Raw genomic sequence first — 21,928 nt, 5'->3', positions numbered from 1 at the left:
ATCTTTAACTAGATGCTAAAGGCAAAAGGCGCATAACAATATTGGAAAAACATTAGAGGAAAAATGAGTATTCAGGGTAAAAGAAATGAATATTTGTTTTATTTTTTTGTTGCAAGATATGAACTGCAGACCCCTTGGCACATTTGGGTACGTGAGAATTTGCAGCCCATCTGGTATTTTAACTGTAATGTGATAACAAAGTAAAATTTTCACATTAGGCTGTTCTGCTTTTAAGTTATTTTTATAAGACTTTAACCCCAAACAATTGGTCATCTTGTACTAATGAACATTGCCATCAAAATACCTTAAAAGTCTCTGTTGGCCTCAATGGATGTCTTGAAGATCTGAATTCAGTTGAGTGCCCATAATTGTTAACTGCTGCTGACTGTCTACTAATATTACCTCTGTTCAAAGACTACCTTAACATTTCCATAATTTAACTTCAGCTGACACTTGTCACAGTGGGAGAAAAAGTTTGCATTAACATGGCCTCAGTGTATCATTAAAGGCAATTAACAAAAGAAAAAAGCTGTCCAAATGATTTTTTTTATTTATTTATTTATTTTTTTGTGAGGAGGTATCCATCAGTTTTAATGAAGCATGCTGAAAATGAGCCTCATTTTTAATGCACATTCCAAATCAACTTAATATCTGTGTGGATTGTGGAATATTTTCTCACTGAAGTATTTACACACAACTTTGAGGCTTTTTAAATTAATTCTGCACCAAAATCAGAAAACAAATATTTTCAATAGTAATGCACACTGGCCTGATTAAGGCTCTGTGTCTGCAAATGTTGGCTGCTGGCTTTTTGCATATTTTATTTTATTTTTCTATTTAAATTAGCCTACAACTAGCATATTTTCTGTGACACTGATTTTGAAATGCTACAGTATTTATGTGTTTATTTTTTACACGTAGGCCTTGGCCTACTTACACTGCAATGACTTTGGATAACCCTCATACAGCTATTTTAGAGTTAATGTTAGTGGGAGTTATAATGGACATAAAAAAAGAAAATGACATATAATTGTTCAATTACTTTGTCCAAAAGATATTCACAAATGTGAGTTATTAATGTTAGATGTTGTTTTGACTTTGAAGGAGTGACTGAATTTTAAGAAAGCACTGAGGTGCCTAAAATCCAAAGAAACCCTGACATTTACATAAAGAAAATCTTTGTTTGTATCTTGATTAGACTTGAAGACTCTTCATATTTATTTATTTAACAAATTGTTGAAACCATTGAACATATGTAGGGTGAAATGTACAACCTAGTGGCAGCGCTGAATGTAATGAGTACCCACACATGGCATAGCAATAGTCTACTCTGTATGCATATACATCTAACCTACCTTTGCAAACTGACAGGCTATTTAAACTTCCGTTGTCCGCCCACCGTTTCCCTCTGGACGCATTTTAAAAAGCCGATGCAGAACTGCCCATTAACCAACTCTTTTGTAGTGCTGCTTCAAACATTTGCTACCACCACTACAGCTGCTCTTTTTAAAATACAACTTGCTGGTGGATATTCTGATCATTTTATTTCAGGATGTTTCTTTGGAAGAATTATCTTTTTTGGTAGCTCCTTGCTGCTGGCAATCCCTCCATTTTGACATGTCAGCAACAAGCAAAGGTGAACTTGGGACCAGTAGCTGGGGAGCAGCATCACTTCAACAAGGTTAGTGCTCCTTGTGCTAACGTGCTCTTTAAGTTGCAATACACAACATATTTCCCAAATAGTTGTAGAGTTATTCGGGAATGGCCCACACAGAGGCCCATGGTTGATTCCCCAGTATCTCCTGTGGTGATCTCAGTGTATGGGTGTGAAGTGCAGCGAGGTCAGAGCCTACATTTCCGCAGACCACTAGACTTAAGTGCATGAGTTTTAAAGAAAAACCACATACAAAAATAAAATTCACTAAAACATCACATAAAAGCAAAAATATTCTGAACTGTTTGAAGTGATAACAGTGAGTCATTTCTAGCCCTTGGCCGTGTTCACAGGATGTTCAGAAGCTGAGAAGTGTGGTAGGAAACATTCAACCATCTTTTTGTTTGAGTCTCAAAGCTGCGGAGAGCTCTATATATCAGTTTCTACTCATGTGAAAGATGCTGTAACCATAATGAGTAAAATTTTTGTTGAGATGCAAACAGTATTTTATTTTGGTGAGTACAAAGAGGCATGGCTGTACAAAGTTTAGTCATCCCCAGTCCTTAACAGCTGTCATTTCACATCAAACTTTCTAGTTCATTATTAATCAGATTTTGTTTTTATCGTTGATTCATCTGTTAGGTTACTTAATGAAACACCAGAAGGGATATTAAGTACTATAAAACAGGAAATACAATTAAGAAACCCTCACAGTGAGAGAGATAGAGAGAGAGAGAAGGAGAGTACGCTTGAGCAAGCGCATCATCTAGACTGTAAATCTCAAATCTGATTCTTTGCACTCTTGTCATCTTTATACTTTCATAGTTTACAGAAGTTATAGCCAAGTGGGAGCATATACAAGGCAAAGAAGATAGGACCTAAAATTGAACCCTGCGGGATCCCACACATTATGTGTGGCAAGAAGGATGATAAATTGCCTACAGTGATGGAAAAGGTTCTATGGGAAATGTAGTAGCTGAGCCAGCACAGTGCTGTATCTCTGATACCCACTCAGTGCTTGAGGCAGTCAATTAAAATTGCATGATCTACAGTATCAAAAGCCTCACTGAGGTCTAAAAGGATTAAGATCGAACATTCCCCAGCATACGCTGTTAAAAAAGGGTCATTTGTTACTTTAAGAAGGCATTTCTCCGTGCTATGTAGTGCTTAAAAATGTTGTTGGAGTTTTAGAAAATGTTAACCCATTTCTCAAAAGCATCAACTGGTTTAGAGTTTCTCTAAAAACAATGCCTATTTGGAGAGTGAATTTAAAACTAAATAATAAAGTTATTTTTACAAAAGCTGAACGGTAGATAAATAGAGCCAAATGTAGACAGCTTTTGTACTAAAGTTCAAGTAATCAACCGAAAGAAAAAAAGTTCTGGTTAGCTAGAGACTCATGGTTTCAACATTTGATTAAAAAAATAATGAACTCTCTGTGCCATAATAGGCACAGTGGTTTGCCATGAAATCTATTTTTCTCAACAGCACTGTAGAATTGTGAAGAGTATTTCGTTATGCCATTAAAGGAGGTTTATTAATCTTCCATTTAAGTTCAGCTTTTGCACTCACTCTTTAAAGACCTCCTTCTGTGGCCTCATTCTAACATTCAAATTTGCTCAGCTGCCTTGAAAGAGGTACATTACAAAGAGTGATATATGATTATCTCCACAAGTCTCATGTTTGAGCTTTCAGGAGGTGAAGTAATCATTTCCCTCATTTGCCTTCAAATTTCAGATGGTTGATGAGATCAATCACAGTTCCTTTAAACTGCAGTGAAAAGGCTTGACATCTTTTAGTTTTGTTTTTTTATGTAAACAGGTTTGCACATGGTCCTCATTGTGGTTTTCATTTGCGTCAACAATACTGGGCACAAAAGCTCAAAAGAACAGATGTAAAGGACGAAGAAGAATATGTGGCCCCGTTTACACTGCCTGGTGGGAATGCGTTCGTACCTTTCTGCAAAAAAGGTACGAACATGGTTTGGGGTGGGTGGGCTTTGTTGTTCCTGCTTAAAGCTGTTAGCGGAGTGAGTAACAGACAGAGCTGAATCCATGACTGTGTAAAATGGGTAAGACAACAGGTCAGGACGCACGTTGTTACAGCACAGAGTGGCTACAGAATTTTAGGGATGAATTGAAGCAGTAAAACATACAAGAGCTTTGTATTTAGATTCACAAATATGCTGTGGTTCAATAATACTTAGAAATAATACTTATCCCAAAGGTGAAAACATGTCATAATATCTTCTCATGCACCTGTGCAGCTGACAGCCGTGGCAGAAAGTGTTATGTTTTTGCGTTGTCCGTCATCCAGTCTGCCCGTCTCATTCTCGTGAATGTGATATCTCAGGAATGCCTTGAGGGAAGTTTATTTGGCACCAACATCCTCTTGAATTCTAGGATGAGCTGATCTGATTTTGGTGGTCAAAGGTCACTGCAGCCTCATGTACTTGCCATTTTCATGAAGGCAATGCCTCAGGAATCCCTGGATGGAATTTCATTACATCTGACTCAAGGACACAAGGATGATTACAATTTGATGGTCAGAGGTCAATATGTTTTTGGCAATAGCTTGAGAATACATAAGCTAATTATGACAAAACTTTGGCACAAATGTCAGAAATGATGACATTTTATATCCAGAAGATAAACTTCACTGTGACATTATAATGTTCTGCAAAAAAATTTTTCTTACTATTACTCAACACCATAACTCAGGAACAGAAGGGGAAGCCATTTTTCCCATTTGGTCAGATACTGAATTGGCAACACTAATCTTTGGTGCCCACCTTGAAACTGTGCTGATCGTTGCTATGTCATGTGACAAGGCTCAGTATCAATCAAATCTACCTGAATGGGAAGGTGGCCAGATTTAACTGTCAGAGTAAATGAAATATGAGCTTGCAGACTGATCTGGTTCCCGAACAAGATAACTTCCATTTCTCCAAAAGTTTCATATCATTCTTTCATAAAATTTCTTCTTCACTGCATATATTATTTGCGTTGGCACAGTAATGGAGGTAAATTGTAAGTTGACTAGCTGGATGAGGCATACAACCTTGATGAGATAATTCCAGTAGAATTAAAGAGGAATAAAGACTGAACAAGATGCAAAGAGTTTCAGATTCAGTAATAATGAAGCAAAAGGATAAGCACTTGAAATGTGTAAATCAAGACTTAATTTAACCTTGCACATAATTTCAGTGCAAATACAAAATAAAATGGTTTCGAAATTAGGCTGTAAAAACTCAATGATAGCAAACTAAATTAGTCAAAGCTCTGATCAGGACTCAGGATTTTGATTAGAATAATGGTGACTCCCTGACTGGTACAGTGGTTATCTGTGAGGTCTATTTCTCTCAACAGGACTGCAGAATTATGACAAGTCTTTTGTTATGAAAGTGGTTTAATAATCCATCATTACGTTCATCTTCTGCAGTCACACTTTAAAGACCTCCTTCTGTGGCCTCATTCTACCATTCAAATTTGTTCGGCATTATAGAGAATGATATATGATTATCTCCTTAAGTCTCAACTTGGAGTTTGTAGAAGGTGAATAAGTTTTCATTCCCTATTTGCCCTCTGACCAATCTGTTCGCAAGGCGCCTTTTTAAATTTTAAATAGCTAATGAGGGCACAGGAGGGGGGATTCAATACCCAAGTGCTTTCATACTGCTTTACATTTTTTCACTTTTATTTATTACTTTATTTATTTGATAAGAGCAAGACATGGAAAAATTAGTAATAAAAAATATGGACAGGTGCAGTTTTCAGTTGCTCCAGTAGTAGTGGGTAAGATTAGAATATTTATGTAACACATTTCATGTAACACATGAAATTGTACAACCCTGTTTCCAAAATCATCCCAAAATTTAGGAAATTGTGTAGTATGTGTAAACATGTTGACATTTGCTCAGTTGAAAACCATACAAAGACAATATATATAATGTTAAGCCTCAATGATTTTTTATAATATATACCGTGTATCATTCACAAGCCAAGATGGGGTGAGGTTCATCACCAGTCAAACTGACTTCTTGCGTGTCTTTGTACTGTGGAAGAAAACTGGAACCGAAATCCTGCAAAAGAAAGCCTTGATCCAGTTATTGATGTCTGCGAATGTTTTATGGGCAAATCAGCAGTTTCTTGAGCACTTAAGTGTTTCTGTTGTGTACACGCTTTGGTGTCACAAAGAGTTCACAAGGAAATAACCATTATTAGTATTATTAAGCTGCAAATTGACCTTTTGTTATGAATAATGATTAACAGGGAGGTGTCTTGTACAGCAATGACACAGGGTTTATTTCTGCGTGACTGCTGTCACACTTTTTACCAACAGAATCCACAAAATGGGATCTAAGCACAGCATTTTCCACAGCTCTTGACTTGTGGGAAAATACCCTCACTGACGTATATATGTGTTACCATGGTGACCAGTCATACTAAAAGCACATATGTGCAATCACAAAATGCTGATTGCTTTCACACCACAAATGAACCGCTACAGGGTTTGACTGGAAGCAAGCCGAGATCACCCTTTCATGACGTTTTGTTTTTGTCCCCTAACACCAGGAACCACCTGGTTAGTTACTGAATCTGCTTTTTAGTTTAGTGCACTTAGCTCTGGGTGACAGCTCATTCAGAAAAGGACTGTGGTCATCCCATCCTTTCACTTTTAGTTTTTTGGCATTAATACAAACTCAGATTAATGCAGGGTCATGGATGTTGATGTCAACAACAATTACTGATGGGATCATCATTTCCTTTTATGTGCGCTCAAAGGTACAGATGTTTCTGGCAGCAGCAGCATTAAGTATCAGGCACCACTGGTGAACAGTAATTTACTGCTGACAAATCTATTAACCAAATCAGACATGTACAAAAATAGAATTAAAATGAAATAAAAATCTGTGATCTGGAAAAATACTAACAACTGAGGGATTAAAATCTTGTCTATGTGTTTTATAAGTTTAGTACTTATAATGGTTGAACATGGTTACTAATATTAGATATACTGCACAGAATATATAGGAAGCTGTTATTTTATTATTAATGAAAATACATCTGAGACAATTTGTGAGACAATTAATTATTCATATGGAGAGAATTATGCTCCGCAGAAAATTCAAATATTAGGTTTTCACACGTGGTTCAGTGTGGCTCTGTGCATGTAAAAACAAAATGTATCATTTGCAACTGCTTTGAATGAAAGTAAAAAGACATTGCAGTTAACTAAAGCAACTGCATGGAAATTCTGTCTAATTTTTTACCTGTTAGGACTGCTAGATGAGATTTGTGCTGCATACAGTAAGTTAGTCAACGATCAGAGGAAAACCAACAGTGCTTTCAGTGGTACATTTGCATCCCATTAAAATGCTGCTTGTATACAAACGAAAGCATACATGCACATATCTGTAAGCCAGTTTATCTGTAAACTTCATTCCAAAATGAAGCTAGAAAATGATTTTGATACTCTGAAGTTACCTGAGTTAGACACCATTGTGTACAATGTTCTATTATTGTCAGTGTTATGTCCCCAGAATTATCACTGTCAGATGCGTTAACAGTCTTTGTCAGTCATTAAGAGTCGTGAGAGTCAATCGTGATTTGTTTTGGCTGTCAGTCAAAAGTCAATCAAGTTATTTTGTAGACTTCAAAAAGTCTCTCTTACAAATCTCCACAAGGTGCTCTCCATCCGATAAGAAGCATTTTAATGCAGGAAGTATCCAGAAGTTTTGTTGTTGTGTTTTGTGTGGAAAGGTCACAGTTGTTTCAACAGAACAGAACAGAGCACAACATTTGGTTTTGATAAAACAGACACCAAGGTCTTGAAACATTTACAGTTTTTTTCTCTCTTTTTAGCTAACAATAGAATGTCTCACTGCACAAAAATACATTTTTATTTATTTAAAAACTTTTCTGAAATGGTTTAACCGAAAAATCAACTTTGCAGTATATGATAAGAGGTGATGTGTTTTATTTCAAACATTTAATATTAGATTTTATTTAAAATAATTCTGAACTTAAACAGCTGTTCAAATCCCTGAAGTGTTTATCCATATATAGACATACATACAGAACCTATGTGAGCCTCTGCTAACAGCCCAATTAATGGTGATGGCATTGTTCTGCAGATGAGGGGAAAGCAGCCCATTATGTCTCAGTCTGACTTTGCCTCCTCCTCTCAGTGCCCCGACAGGGCCCTTCTCTGTGCAGACCTGTTTTGGAGTAATGCCACAGATGGTGATGAGCCTGTGTAATCCCTGTAGATTTCCACGGTTTATAAACAGCAAGACAAGCAGCAGGTCCCTCCGATCTGAACAAACACTTCTAAATCAGGGGGTGTTTATCATGGCTGTTTGGGGTGGAGGTTGTAATTATTGCAAACAAGAGCAAACATGCAAAGAGAAATGGATTTCACAGATCTAATTGATTGGGGGAAGAGAAGCAGATTTAGCTGCTGTAACCCCCTCCCTGCCACAGTGCTGCATCAGACTATTAGATTTCTTATAGTTTATAGCACCTGAAGTATTCATCATTTCAAATGTGATGAGATGCGAAATGTGGTGCATTTCATTTCCTAGGACTGAATCTGAAAAACTTAAGCACAGTTGGAAATGGCTCATTGCTATGTTCCTCACAGAAAACAACAGATTTCTGGCTCATAATAGTCAAGACCATGAATCTAACCCTGCATACACACACAGAGAGAGTGAATCGAGATAACTGACAAATTCCTTGGTGAAATGAAATGCTGCGCACGCTGGAAGTATCATCAGTGTTTGCTTTCTGTCTGGCAAAAGAATCACAGCATTTTGATGTATTGCCTCACCTCTGCACGAAAATACATTCTTTTTGTCATGTGAATTTCTTCCCAATTTTCCAGGCAACAACAGTAACATCGAGGAAATTGGTTTGATCCATGACGTGTTGACATTTCATTTGGAGAAATCAATCAAAATCTACCAGCAAAAAGGGCGCATGAAATGTGTCAAATGAAACTGCTGAAATCAAAAGTTTTATGACAGTAGTTTTGGAATATTTATCACGTAAATGAGATATATCAGAGTGCCACACAAATCACAGGAGAACTAATCAAGAATTTTTTTCTTGCACTGTTAGTGAGAGGTAACACCCAGGGGAAATTATTGTTATCTGCAAGGCTAGTTTTGTTTTCTGGTGCTTTAATGTGAAAAATTTAACTGTACGTAGAATAACAATTTGGAAAATCTATTTTGATCTACAGTAAAAAAAACAAAACAAAAACAAACTATCCTCCCTTTGACTATGTGCGGAACCGCAATACAGCCTTTATGTTAAGTATGCTTTTGTTTTTGTGGTTCACCTTGTTTTACATGTAGAGCAACGAGAGAGTCGTCTAAAATTAGCAGCACAGTTTGAGAAACAGCAGGTAGTGCACCCTACTAATAGACTCTGGAGGTGAATTAGCCATTAGCTGAAAAGGCTAATTCACCTCCATGCCAGATGTCTTTGTGAAAGTGAAAAAAGTGAAGTTGTAAATGGAACACTGAGAGAAGTGCTGAAAGAAAAAAGTGCTCTTTGAAAGTGTTGATTGGACCAAAATTAAAGCAACCGTGTAGTTACAACCACGGTACAATACTTCACTTTTGAGTTGATGCAATGCATTTGGCACCAAAAAACGATAAAGATGAATATCTTAGCTGATGACATAAAGCTAAAAGTTGAGTGCAGATTATTTCTTGCACTTCTCACAGTGAGCTTTTTGCCTCGCAGAATGCCACCTTGTCTCGGATCTGGCAGTGCTGCTCTGGCAGATTTGTTTTGACCAAAGAGAACACACTGAAATGCTCTCTTTAGGGGAGAGGTGCAAATGCCTCCTAATGGATTTGGCGTGGCACCTGTCAGGCTTGCACACAGAGCCACGTTTAGCGCACAACACAGCAACACACTCTAATCACCCTGCTGTGGGGTGACATGCTGCTCGGGAGACACATCTTAAAGTTTGAACCAGCTAAAAGATGAGCACACTTTCAAGTTCTGGTGTGAAAGTCCAAACATCAGCAGCCTGTTATATACCGTATTAATCTGACAGTGGGGTGGTTCGCTTGACCGAAAACATCATTATGGAACCTCGCCTGAATGCATGTTTCCTTATGTACCATCACTTATTTATATCAGCTTATTTTACTTTGATGTGAGCAAAGCTTGTAATTGCGTGTACCTCAGTCATCATGTTTCCTTGATGAAATTTTTATCTGTCTATTAATTATGTATTAGTTATGCATAATGCACTGATGGAATTCCACTTGTTTTTCTCCAAAACAAAACTTCTGAAAGTATTTTTCATTTTTTAGTTTTGCTTGGTGATAACTTCTATATATCTGATGTTTGTATTTAGAAAACTCAGAAAAACCTTTGACCAGCACTGCAATATTATTTGCAGACACCCCAAGAAGTGGACCTTCTTTGTTTTAATGTATCGACCGTGTTGTGCTACTGCACCCACATGGATGACTGTTTAGGTAGAGATGTTTTAAAGCAGTCTTTCACTGGTTTGCAAAGAGTGTGTTAGTCATTTCTTTAAAAAGCCTGAGGCAAGCTGTGGAGTTCTTAATTCACCAGAGTGGACGCCAGAAGTGTTGAGTGTAGAAGCCTGTCAGGCAGCAGGTACAGTAATGTGCTGTGTGAGGAAAATATGGTTGTTTCTAAATTAGACAACATACAATCTTCTTTGACAAGCGCAGCTAAATATTTAGCTGAAGACTGTTATTATTATTATTATTATTATTATTATTATTGTTATTATTATTTACCTGCAGAGAGAGACAGCCATTCTTCTGAAGTGAGCATCTCAGTAATACAATGAAAAAGTTTATAAAAGAAAGTTGCTGATGGATCTTTCTGAATACAGAAAAATGAATCAAGTCAAAGTAATGGTAAATGAATAAAGCCGTGTGATTATTATTGTCCATCTACTTTTCAGTGGAATTGTGTCGTGATGCTATTATATCATATGCAGCGTATAAATTCCTCCTCAACCTCAACTAAAAATTTCAGAGTAATTGCAATCAAAACCCACCAGAATTGTGTTTTGCTGTACATATGTTAAGTGTGTGCTTTGGTTTGTGCAGAGATCCATACTGATTTCAGCAATATTGCCAGGAATAATGAACAGCTGATATATTCTGTAACAGCTATTTTAGCTACAGCCAACATCTTTTATGTAGCATAAATGTATTCATTGTTTTACCACATTCTGTAACCATGCAGTTATGTATATCAGACTATGTGGTTTTGCAGCTCTGTTACACTTGTGTGTGTGTGTGTGAAAGAGAGAGAGAGAGAGAAAGAAAGCGGAAGCTGGTAGAAATGGAGGGAAAAGGAGTGGGGAAGAATATGATATCAATACCAGGACTGACTCAGTCGGGGGCGGGTGCAGGGGTGTAGAGGCAGAAACAGCCACACTACAGAAGATTGGCAGGAGAGAACAGATGGTCAGGAGGAGAAAGGAAACATGACCAGGATGTGTAGTTATGCAAAGATAAGCAAAGGAGGTGCAGGGAGTGCTGATGAGCTATGAGACGCTGGCATCATGATTGTGTGTATAGCACCAGCCATCCAAGTATCAAATCTTCTGGCAAAGCTTGGCGTGTCAGACTGCTGAAGAAGTCGTGCAATGCCTCTAAAACTTGTTGCTTATTGTTTCTCATTTAGAGGATAATAAATGAACACTGATAGAGACCAGATGTGTTGTTTTTTCTTTTTTTTTTTGAAGGATGAAGCTGTTTAGATTGATCATAAATTGGATGTAGTACATCAATGTATGCAATGAATATAATTATAATATCAGTATCATTTATGTTTGTGCCATAGCTGATAAGTGCTGTCTTCCTTTACTCCGATGGATGCAGTGACCTTGATGACATTCTATTTTCTTCCTGACAAAATGATAACATCCGCGCGTGAATCTCTCATTCCAAATGCAAACATGAAATAGCTGTATGCTAATGAGGCAGCTTGGTAGAGATGCATAATGACCATAAACAACAACACAACACTGACCACCGCGTAGCAAAACTGAGACCGAGGTCTTAAAATCTTGCGCATGTCCATTTCAAAGTGATTCTGGCCAGGATAGGCACCCAGTGAGAAATCCACCATGGGCAGCTAAATCCTGAAATCAGGCCATTTTCCATGCAGTGGTCTGTGAGAAGACCAGCTGCTGTGGGCTATCGTGGATGTGAGCCTTTACACAAAACACTTCACTCTGCATAACCAGGGTGCTGGGTTGTATTTGCATCGGCTAAAACGGAGAGGTGGAGAGAGGAGCGTCTGCTGGACTGTGCCTTCATCCCGGTTCCACAGGGGTGTCTTATGGACTTGAAAAGATGCTTGGTTTGTAAAGTGAAGACAAAAGACCAGTATTGATTGAAGTAGTGGAAAATAGGGTGTTTGTGTGTGTGTGTGTGTGTGTGTGTCGAGGGTGTTTCTGTTGTGTCACCGTTTTATTTAACATTTCATTTGCCTTTAATGAGGCACACTACAGTTCAGCCCAGTAATTCTTTGATGTAAGTAATACAAGAGTGCATTGTGGTACCACGCTGGTTATCCACCACTAAATGATGCTGAAATATTTCACTCAAGCGCAAACACTGACTTGTTCTGTTACTTGAAAACTGAGGGCAACGTTGGATAATCTGGTTTTTAGGGAATACTGTGCAAATATTTATCCTCTAGTGTCGTTTAGGAAAAATCTCCACTCTCATTGTATATTCAAAGACTGTTTGAGTTTTTGCCCCGTATTTTGTTGTGTTATATTTTCAATAATCTTAAATTAATCATTTGAATGGAGAACTTGGTTGTCCTTGGGCCTGTTTCAACTTGCAGTTACTTTTCGGAGTGAAGCCCAGAACAGGTGCCTTTGAGTCAGTTCGTCTTTTAGGGAGAGCTGCTGAGCATAAGGATGTTTTCGGGTCTTGGGTTTTTGTGGCCTGAATTAAACGCTGCTCAGATGACCCAGGCCTCCTTCAAATTTCAACAGGAAATGTATTACATAGCTCAGTGTTATTGAGCTCATCTACAAGCTACACTACAATTAATTACTTATTAAAAGATTTTTCTTTATTTTTTTTCCCTTAGGTTAGCGCAGTGGACAAGATTGTGAACAAATCACATGGCGTACAAATCCCTCAAAACAGACTGTGCGTTTGGTAAAGCCAAATTTGTTACTTTTATGAGGACGAGAGATGTTGCTCATTTGGCATACTGACGTGTGATGCTGTTGTACTGTGCTGCATTATACAAAAAGACATTTTATCCCTCTTTAGCTGCTGTAGGTTCACCTACATGAATGCTACCAAGAATTTTAATTTCTAAGGTCTAATGTTCCCAGAGAGGTTTCGGTTTCCCTCTCATCCGCCTGTGACATTGCCACACAAAGATGAATCGCTTTGGATTTAATTGTAACTCGTCCAGCTGACTGATGCTTCCGCTTGTTGGCAGCATATGGCTGGTATAAAGTGTGCGTTTTATTTATTTTATTTTTTTTTAGGTTAGATAGCTGATCAGATTAGACAAACATACGGTTGCACTTTTGTTGGAAAACACTAATCAGAGCCTGCATGCACAACAATCACGACATGGCACACGCGTTTGGTGCTGAAATTACGTGAGGTTCATAAATGTCAAGACAACACTGAATATTTGAATAATTCTATTTCTGCTGTGTACAGTGGCACACATAGAGTGCTGACTTCCATGTTCTTTGGTACAGGAAACCCACTATCAAGCGTAGCAGTTCCCAGTGTCCCATCAATAAGGCAATAAACAGATGGAATTGTATTCCCACCAGCTATCAATAACAAATATTCTTACAGGGATAAGGAAAGGTACAAAGAACATAAAGCTCTGATCACAACACGCTGTTAAAGTTCAAGCTGTACAGATCTTGAGAGCAGGTGTTATTTCCCAGTGGAGCACTGAGAGGAAAAAAACATGTATGTGTCAGACGCGCTGGATTACAACAAGCTCATATGGCAAGTAGGATACAAAGTGTGGTGCTACTGATGTAGTCTCGACTTTAACCCTCTGCTCAGGGACAGGAAGACACATTTACATCCATTCACAGCAGTAAAGCCATGAATACTGGAATTAAAAAATACATTTCATTATAATTGGCAGTGATGCAGGGCAGCACGGTGGTGCAGTGGTTAGCACTGTTGCCTCATAGCAAGAGGGTTCCAGGTTCGAATCCTTGAGTTTGAATGTTCTTCATACCCGGGTTCTCTCCAGGTACTCTGGCTTCTTCCCACAATTCCGACGACATGCACGTTAGGTTAATAGGCTACTCTACAGGTGTGAGTGTGTGTGGTTGTCTGTCTTTGTGTGTCACCCCTGTGATTGACGGGCATCCAGTCCAGGGTGTACCCTGCCTCTTGCCTGTAGTCAGCTGGGATAGGCTCCAGTTCCCCTGCGACCCTGACGGATGAATGAATGAATGAATGGCAGTGATGCAGGCGAGTTGTGGTACACATCATTCAGAGAAACAGCATTAACTCTAAATGCTCTTCATGCTTTGTGTGCCAGCATGTTCATCACACTGAAGCACATGCTGCACATTGATACACAAAGGCATCATGCAAGATAGCGACAATGATTTAAGTGTGGACAGAAATATTAGTCCTTATCCTACTGTGATAAATTGGCTCAGTGCTAATTAATATACTCTGTCTTTCTTAAGATGCTTCTTTTCATTACATGCTTAAAAACATGAGGTGAGCCACAAAATCAAGGCATCAGCCCACAGATGTGGCAAACACTATACTGTATGTATTCTTAGGTGGAATATAATGCATATGTTTGTTCCAGGTTTTTTGAAATGTTGCAATCCAATGACTCTTACTCGTCATCATTAAAAAGTCCTGCAACATGCCAGGAAACCCTTCAAAAACTGTCAAGAGAGAGAGACAGAAGTGCATGAAAATGTGTCTGATGAAAAAAAGGATTAAAAGTTGTAATCTGCTAAATTTGCATTATGTATTTAGTAGGTTGTTACAAATGAATGGGAGGTTGGCTAGGCATTCACAGTGATAGTCTTTGTATTCTTAATGTGTAAAACACAACTGTAATACTCCCTCAAGGTAAGAACCAAGCTGCAATGCTTTTGTGAGTGATACTTTTAATTGAATCTTATGAATTAATTAATGGCGGGTGTTTGGGGAGCTCATTAGTATGAAAACTGAACATTTTAGTCTCAGTGCTTTTTTGTGATATTTCTGAGTTATAATAGCACACGCATACAAGGAACGCACTGTTTAAGACAGTGTTTTCAATTATGTGCACGACTCTTCCCTGTTTAATTAATACAGAATTTTACACATCTTTTTCAAAGCAGATGGATATAAAGTGACCTTTGCTGGATTTAACTCCATTGCTCCATTAACATCCAATGCTGAGTTTGAAAGTGATAGGAACTACCAGGTTCACCGCTCTTGTTCTTGTATCCTCTGCTTAAAGTTAAGTTTCTAATGGGAATCTGTAACAGCACTGTTGGACAGAAGTAGCTCAAACTTTGCTTCTCCAGTATTTCAGCCTATGAGGAAATAACATGAATAATATATTTTAGAGCTCAACCAATACTGGAGGGTAACATTTGAGGGATATAAAGTCAGATAACCATACCAGTCAGTATTCTTATTTTAACATCAACACTTTTCATATAAAACAGCTACATTTGTGTATCAGGGAATTGGGACCAAGAGATCTGCTGAGCAGGACATTTCATAGTTGGAAAATAAACTTGTGCACAGTCTGTCCACGTGTTTGGTGGACAAATTGCATAATGGCAGCACAGTTTATCACCCCAGTTACATAATTTAGACAAAAGTATTGGGCCACCTTACACCAGCAGGGACTTTAATCATATTGCATTCATTAGTATGGAGTCGGTCCCCTCTTTGCAGCAGCTTCCAATCTTTAGGCGCTCACGCTGGAGGAAAAGGCCTGGCTCACAATCTCTGTTCATCCCAAAGGTGTTGGATGGGGTTGAGGTCAGGGTTCTGTGCGGGCCAGTCAGGTTCTTCCACACCAGACTCATCCAACCATGTCTTTATGGAGCTTTGCTTTGTGCACTGGGGCACAGTCATGCTGGAATAAAAAAGGGCCTTCAACAAACTGTTGCCAAACAGTTGGAAGCATAGCATTGTCCCAAATGTCTTGGTACGCTGAGGCATTAAGATTTCCCTTCACTGGAAGTCAGGGGCCGAGCCCAAACCCTGAAAGACAGCCCTGTACCACACCTGGATTCAATAATAAAGGTGTCCCAAAACTTTTGTCTAGATCATGTATCTTTGACTATACGTCAAACATCTTCACTGTAATTTCTTGTTACTTTCTGTCGAAAGCAAGCATTGATGCCAATGCAGTATATTGGCTATAAGCTAATATTCAGCCTGTCTCATTCAACATGTAGTATCTTACAGGGCCTGAGTATTTTACCTGTCTACATTATTGAATGTGTAATCTGTTATTATGTTTCCCAGGATCTGCATGATGATGTAAATACAAGTATAGAAAAACCTATTATTGAATTTCCCTCAGGATCAATAAAGTATCCATCCATCCATCCATCCATCCAGCCACCCACCCACCTACCTACCTACCTACCTACCTACCTACAGCTTTACCTTGAAATCTAGACCACATAGCCAGAGTGTAAATCGTAGCTGTTATGAAGCCCTTGTTGTTGAAAGATAAAACATCAGCTGAAGAAAAACATTATCCAAAATTTAAAATCCTGTTATCAGGATTCTGTAGTGTGTAGTACAGTATTCATTGCTTAAATGAGAAAAGGATTGACGCAGCCCATATCCTGATACTGTGTGCAGTACTTCATCACCTGGAGCGGTCCATTTACATAAAGCATTCAGCCTTCACAACTGCTGTCATTCAGGCCCATCTTGAAATGGATTGTGCAACCCAGTGTGTCTGGATGAGTTGTTTTTCAATCAGAGAGGAGGATTAAATGCTATCAGTGACAGGTTAATACATATTAATGTAATTCATCTTAGCATAAACTTTTGTCTTTTGCCTTTGTTTTGATCCGCTCTTCTGGAATGTGCAGAGAAAATCAGTGGAAAGTCTGGTTATTGATGAAATGTAAGGCTCACAACAGTATGAGATAAAACCTTTTTTTTATACTGCATTGTCGCCTCACAGGTAGGTTCTCAGATATAGCTGGTGACCTTGTTAAATCTGGCAATGGACACAATTTGATTTTAAATCATATGAAGCACAGAATAGTATGCAGTATAATGTCCCAGAGATAAATCCCCCTCTGCATTACAGATCTGTGTCAGCACCCTGTGCCTTTCTGCTGAACCCACATTGTCAGTAAATTCCTGCTGTTTAAAAGGTGCATGAGTTGAATTCTGCTCTCAAAGATCTAATGAAATGACGAGGAATTGACCTTCAGGACACGTGGGATTGATTCTTTACCTCCATCCTCATGGTAATTGGCTTTGTATAGTTCTGCTCTGAATTATAAGTGAGCTGTATCGAGAACGTATGTCACACAAGAGCGCTCAGTCCTTCAAGGTTTACAGTTCAGGAAGGCAACAATGGCTCCACGGGGATTCGAGATGCACATGGTTCCAAGTTAAAAGGCTAAAGCGCAGCATCAGCATACAAAAGTGAACGATTGCATGTCTCTGTAAAAGGTCCCCATTCGGCCCATTCTGACTAAAAGCAGTGATGGATTTGAACATGTTGGAAAAACGCTGCATTAATTTCTTGTTTGGCAATGAAAATTAGTGATCCAACTGATTGCTTGTTTAGATAATGAATGGTGGAGCGTCACACCAGTTAAATTCATTTCAGCTGAGAGAAAAGCAAGTAATTTAAAACCGTAAAATATGCTCTCTTTTTTTTTTTTTGCACCACAGCTTTTTCTCAGGTGTTATGGCCTGGTCAGCAATTTGATTTGAAGTGGGAGTGGCGTAGAAGGCCACTGTGCAAAATTGAACCAAATTCGACTGGCAGCATGTTAAACCATGTGTAAAATCCTTGCGATGGGCTTAGAAAACGATCCCTGGCTGCTGCTCCCCCCCACTAGCACCACACCTCTGTCTTTAGGGATGGTCACACTCATTTCTGAGCAGGAGCCTTTGAAGGAAGGAGGATGTCCAGGAGCCCATTAACCTACCCTGAGCCTGTGCACTGATTTCTGACACACACCCAGACACCAGGTCACAACCTCTGGGAAAGCCACCACCATTACACACACAGGTCTTTCTCTGGATACTGTATGCTGTCCTTTTCACTGTATTTCCAAGACTGCTGAGAAAGATACACAATGCACATTGTAAAATTTTTCTAAGAGATAATAAGTGTCAATTCTGCAGTGACACTTTACTTTGAGTTGTCTGCTGTTGACTGCAAGCTTGTTTATCTGCTCATAAAGCTGTTATGCCTCTGGGGCGGCTGTTCAAAACTGTCTAAAAGTGTTAAATTAACTCTGCTAGCTGTGGGCATAATTTAATACATTAAATCACTGACATGGTGATTTTTCGCACTCTCACAGTTAAGACTCACACTGCCAAAAATGTGGTGCGGAGAGCATCATCATTACTTCCTTTAAAAGCCTTAGAGAGAATCTGTCCCCTTATGACCTTAATATATTTTAGATTATTTTTATGATGGGCCCAAACAACCCTGTTACTGCAGACTCATTTTTCTGCTGTGACATCTTCTGAAATGATCCCTCTAACACTGATCACTGGATTACTAATGTCTCCCTGAAACAGATGCAAGAAAGTAACCCTTATGCCACACGGTGTAATTGTTGTGACAGTTTACCAGAGATCAGAACTATTTCTAGGTGTTCTCCATTGGTGAGGCGTCTTCATTAGTCAAAAAGCGTGGGCGGGACTCTTGCTCTCTGCAGCGAGTCAAAGAGAAAGGCAATAAAGGGAGGCAGGAGCTGCACTTTGCCGACGAGCATCTCTGCCGTCCTGCTACACTACAGTAATCACTGCCCCGCTCGGATCTGCGAAAAATACACACGGACTTCTCTGGAAAAAAGGCAGAGTTCATCCATGTAACTCGGGTCAGTCCGAAACTGCGCCGTGTACCTGGATAAGTCCATCCCGACGAGAAGAGAGAGAAAAAGACAGAGACAGCCGCGAGTGGAGTGTCGACGTAACATTGTGAAGGCAAAGAGAAGAATATGATTGTCAAGCAGCACTTGATCTTCATCCTTTACAGCCTCTGTGCAAACGTCTATAAAGGTGAGCGCTGCATGTTGCTGTATAGACGGGCGTGGTGTGCGGGGAGGTGGTGGCTGTGTGAAGTGTGGAGATCATATGTGATCCTGCCACACGTGCGTTCAAGTATTCAGTGCGAAGAGAGTTGATTTTCCCTTGCAGAACGACGCGTGTTTGCGCAGCAGTTTTGGCCGGCGGACGGCTGTCGTGTGCTGTCAGAGCCGACTGTGCTGGAATGCCTGGAAGTTGAATTGTGCAGCGCAATGAAAAGCAGAATGCGGCTGCACAAGTTTTTTTGTATTACAGGCAACTTGGAGGTTGCCTTTCCTTTGATTTTAAGTGAGAGGTAAAGCATCAGACTGCAGATGAGTCTCCTGCAGCCACCTCCTGTTTGTCTGGTCATCCAGTTATGTCCCCTGGAGCTGACACAGTGATGCACAAAAGGTTACGGCAGCTGGTGCCGTGCGTCTTGTTTGTTGAGAGCCCGATGTGTCATTGAGTGGATCATTTTCAAGTCACACTAGCGAGTCTCTTGGCCCTTTAAATAATTTCACACTCTAAATCAGCGGATTTGCAGATGTGACAAGAAGTCTTCCACACAGCAGTGACTGCGTTTGAGTTGAGCTTTTGTCTCCGCCACGAGCCAGTTTGCGCACTGTGTAGAAGTGTGAAATGTGTGTGCGTGCGTGTGTGTGTGCGGATGGATTCTCCGGGAGTGTCGGTATGCATTACTGACCGTGAAAGCCATGCAGTCGCTTATTCAGAGTTGGGCTGCTGGGATCAGACGCAGGTACGGTTGCGTGTGTGATGCCTCTCCGCAGCCAAGCATCTGTGTCTCCTCATGACAACTCCCTCAACTCCCCACAGACCGTCCCGCTCTTGGACATGCTTGCGCAGCCACCGCCCTGTAGGCGACCAGTGCGCAGATACATAACGCCTACAGCAGTAGAGGAGTCGGGGGCGGAGGGGCATTCAGAGCGTTTCATGTGAGAAACTCCCAAATTAGAAAAAAAAAAAAAAATCTGACCCCGATTTAAGAAAGATTTTATTCCGAGCTGTGATCAGGAGGATTTGTGCTGTCGTGAGGAGATAATAGTGGTGAGAGATATATATTTATCAATCCTGATAACTGTGATGATTTATGGTTTATCTAAACTATTTATGTGGAGTCTCCTTTCAAAGGAACAAGCACAGGCCTTCAAATTAGCAAGAAACTTATAGGCTTGTATCTCTAGGCTGCTCATGTCTTTTACACGTTGCATCATCACATCACAAATCAACTCCATAATTAGGCCTATTTCAGTATCAGATTTGTCTTGCCATGTGTCAAATACTTTTAGTCCAACTGTCAGACCATTACTGTTCAAGGAAGTGCACAGCTGGTAGTTTAACTCAAATGGTCGCAGTTTAATGGTGTTAAATCTTATGAGTCTAACTTGTAAATTACCAAGTCTGTTTCATTTATTTATTTATTTATTTTGCCTTGATGTCTTTTGCTTTTGGCTGGCTTGATGTCTTTCCCTTCTGAAAGTCTCCACCCCAGACATTTGATTCAGCTCAATGAGCTATCCAGCTTGGGATGCCGTCAAATCCAGCTGTGACCTGATGCCGTATACAGCCATATTCACCTCATGCAAAGATGTGCCCACCTTGAAATGGCTCATGGTTAGGGTTAAGTGGCCACGCCTGATTTTGCAAGTTTTATAGTCCATTAACTCCAACTTTTAGATGTTACATAAGTGCTAATCTCGTCTGACTCTTTGAAAAGGCCTATCACCTATCACCAAAGATGGGTTTTCTAACATCCAGGCAGCCATTAGAGTAAATTCATGTCAGTGCTGTCTGTAAATTAACTTGCTGACATGTGGAATGTACTTTGAAAACCAACTGATGGTGTGCGTGGTGCATTTAAGGATACTTCATTATCTTGGATATGAGGATTGGTCTCTAATAGGAACTGAATTCATGGGTTATGCTGTAAAGAAAGTCATGTACGACAAAATATTTCCAAAATTAAAAGGAACATGAATTTGTTAGCATCTTGTAATAAAAAGTGGCAACAGATGTGGAGCACATCCAAAAGGGAGTTTTCTAAACAGTCTTTGCTTGCAAAACAATATAACATAACAAAAACAAACGTATGGACCGAATCCATGGTAGGCATGTGCTTTAGAAAATTGTTGGACATAATCTTCTGCACGTGAGTTGTAGTTCATGGACTATATGGAAAACCACTGGTAGAGCTTTTTAAAGTTGGTGTGCACCTGCTTGGATGCTCCATCTCAGTTGTGTCTAGACTGACGTTTATGTGCCCAGAACAATGAATGAAATATCAAAACATGTTTACGATATTCAAATCTGGAATGCAGGACTCTTTTCATATAAACAAACATTCATTATCATCAAGGCCTTGTCAAATGACTTCACACAATGCTGACTAGGCCTATTACCCCCGATAAATCTCTCTTAATTTTGCAGTGCTCTGGAGTTTTTAAATTTGAGTCTGAGGCCACTGGTGGCTTTGCATTTTACCAAAGGTTGTGTTGCCAGAACAGAAGGGGGAGCAGCCGTAGAGATGGAGTGCGCTGCAGCCTTGAGCTACTGGCTACAGCAAGTAGAGGTAGAGTCGCACATCAACAGTGTTTGTGTAATTACCTTCGCTGCCAGAAAGTGGAGACAAAAGCTCCGCACGGCAGATTTAAATGTCAGACGGAAATCTTGGCTTTGAAAAAGCCCAGCTTGGAGTTTCCATTTATTGCAAGTTTAAAATGATTTGCTCTTACACTGGACAGCACAGTTTACAACTGTGCTCATCTAATCACTTCATTCTCTTTATTCCTTTAGGTGGACATTAAAAATTGTTGCATTGTATTGCTGTTTCAATATTTGACTGCATTGGCTATGATAACAAATTGTGTTTTTCTTGCTGTAGCGTCCCTCAAGAAATACTTTTACGTGGAGAATAAGAACTCTAAAGGTGCGAGGTCTAGCATGATTTTGTTCTGTGAAACCATTAACATCATTAGCTA

The 21,928-nt window shown here is 39.5% G+C and overlaps 1 protein-coding gene across 2 annotated transcripts in view; it reads left to right on the top strand.

Moving 5' to 3' along the window:
* The first annotated feature begins 18,569 nt into the window (after window positions 1–18,569).
* cadm2b (cell adhesion molecule 2b) overlaps window positions 18,570–21,928 on the top strand; it is a 122,685-nt gene continuing 119,326 nt past the window's right edge. Inside the window, exon 1 of one of the 2 annotated variants that reach the window (XM_046389665.1) lies at window positions 18,570–18,923. In XM_046389665.1, the coding sequence (XP_046245621.1) occupies window positions 18,863–18,923 (61 nt within the window). In that variant the 5' untranslated portion in view covers window positions 18,570–18,862. The remainder of the gene's footprint in view (window positions 18,924–21,928) is intronic. The other variant, XM_046389664.1, reaches the window with a different exon arrangement.

The sequence above is a fragment of the Scatophagus argus genome, chromosome 5, assembly GCF_020382885.2.
Source record: "Scatophagus argus isolate fScaArg1 chromosome 5, fScaArg1.pri, whole genome shotgun sequence".
NCBI classification, from domain to species: Eukaryota; Metazoa; Chordata; class Actinopteri; family Scatophagidae; genus Scatophagus; species Scatophagus argus.
Note: the sequence above shows the minus strand (reverse complement) of the source record. Positions and strands in the feature narration are given on the sequence as shown.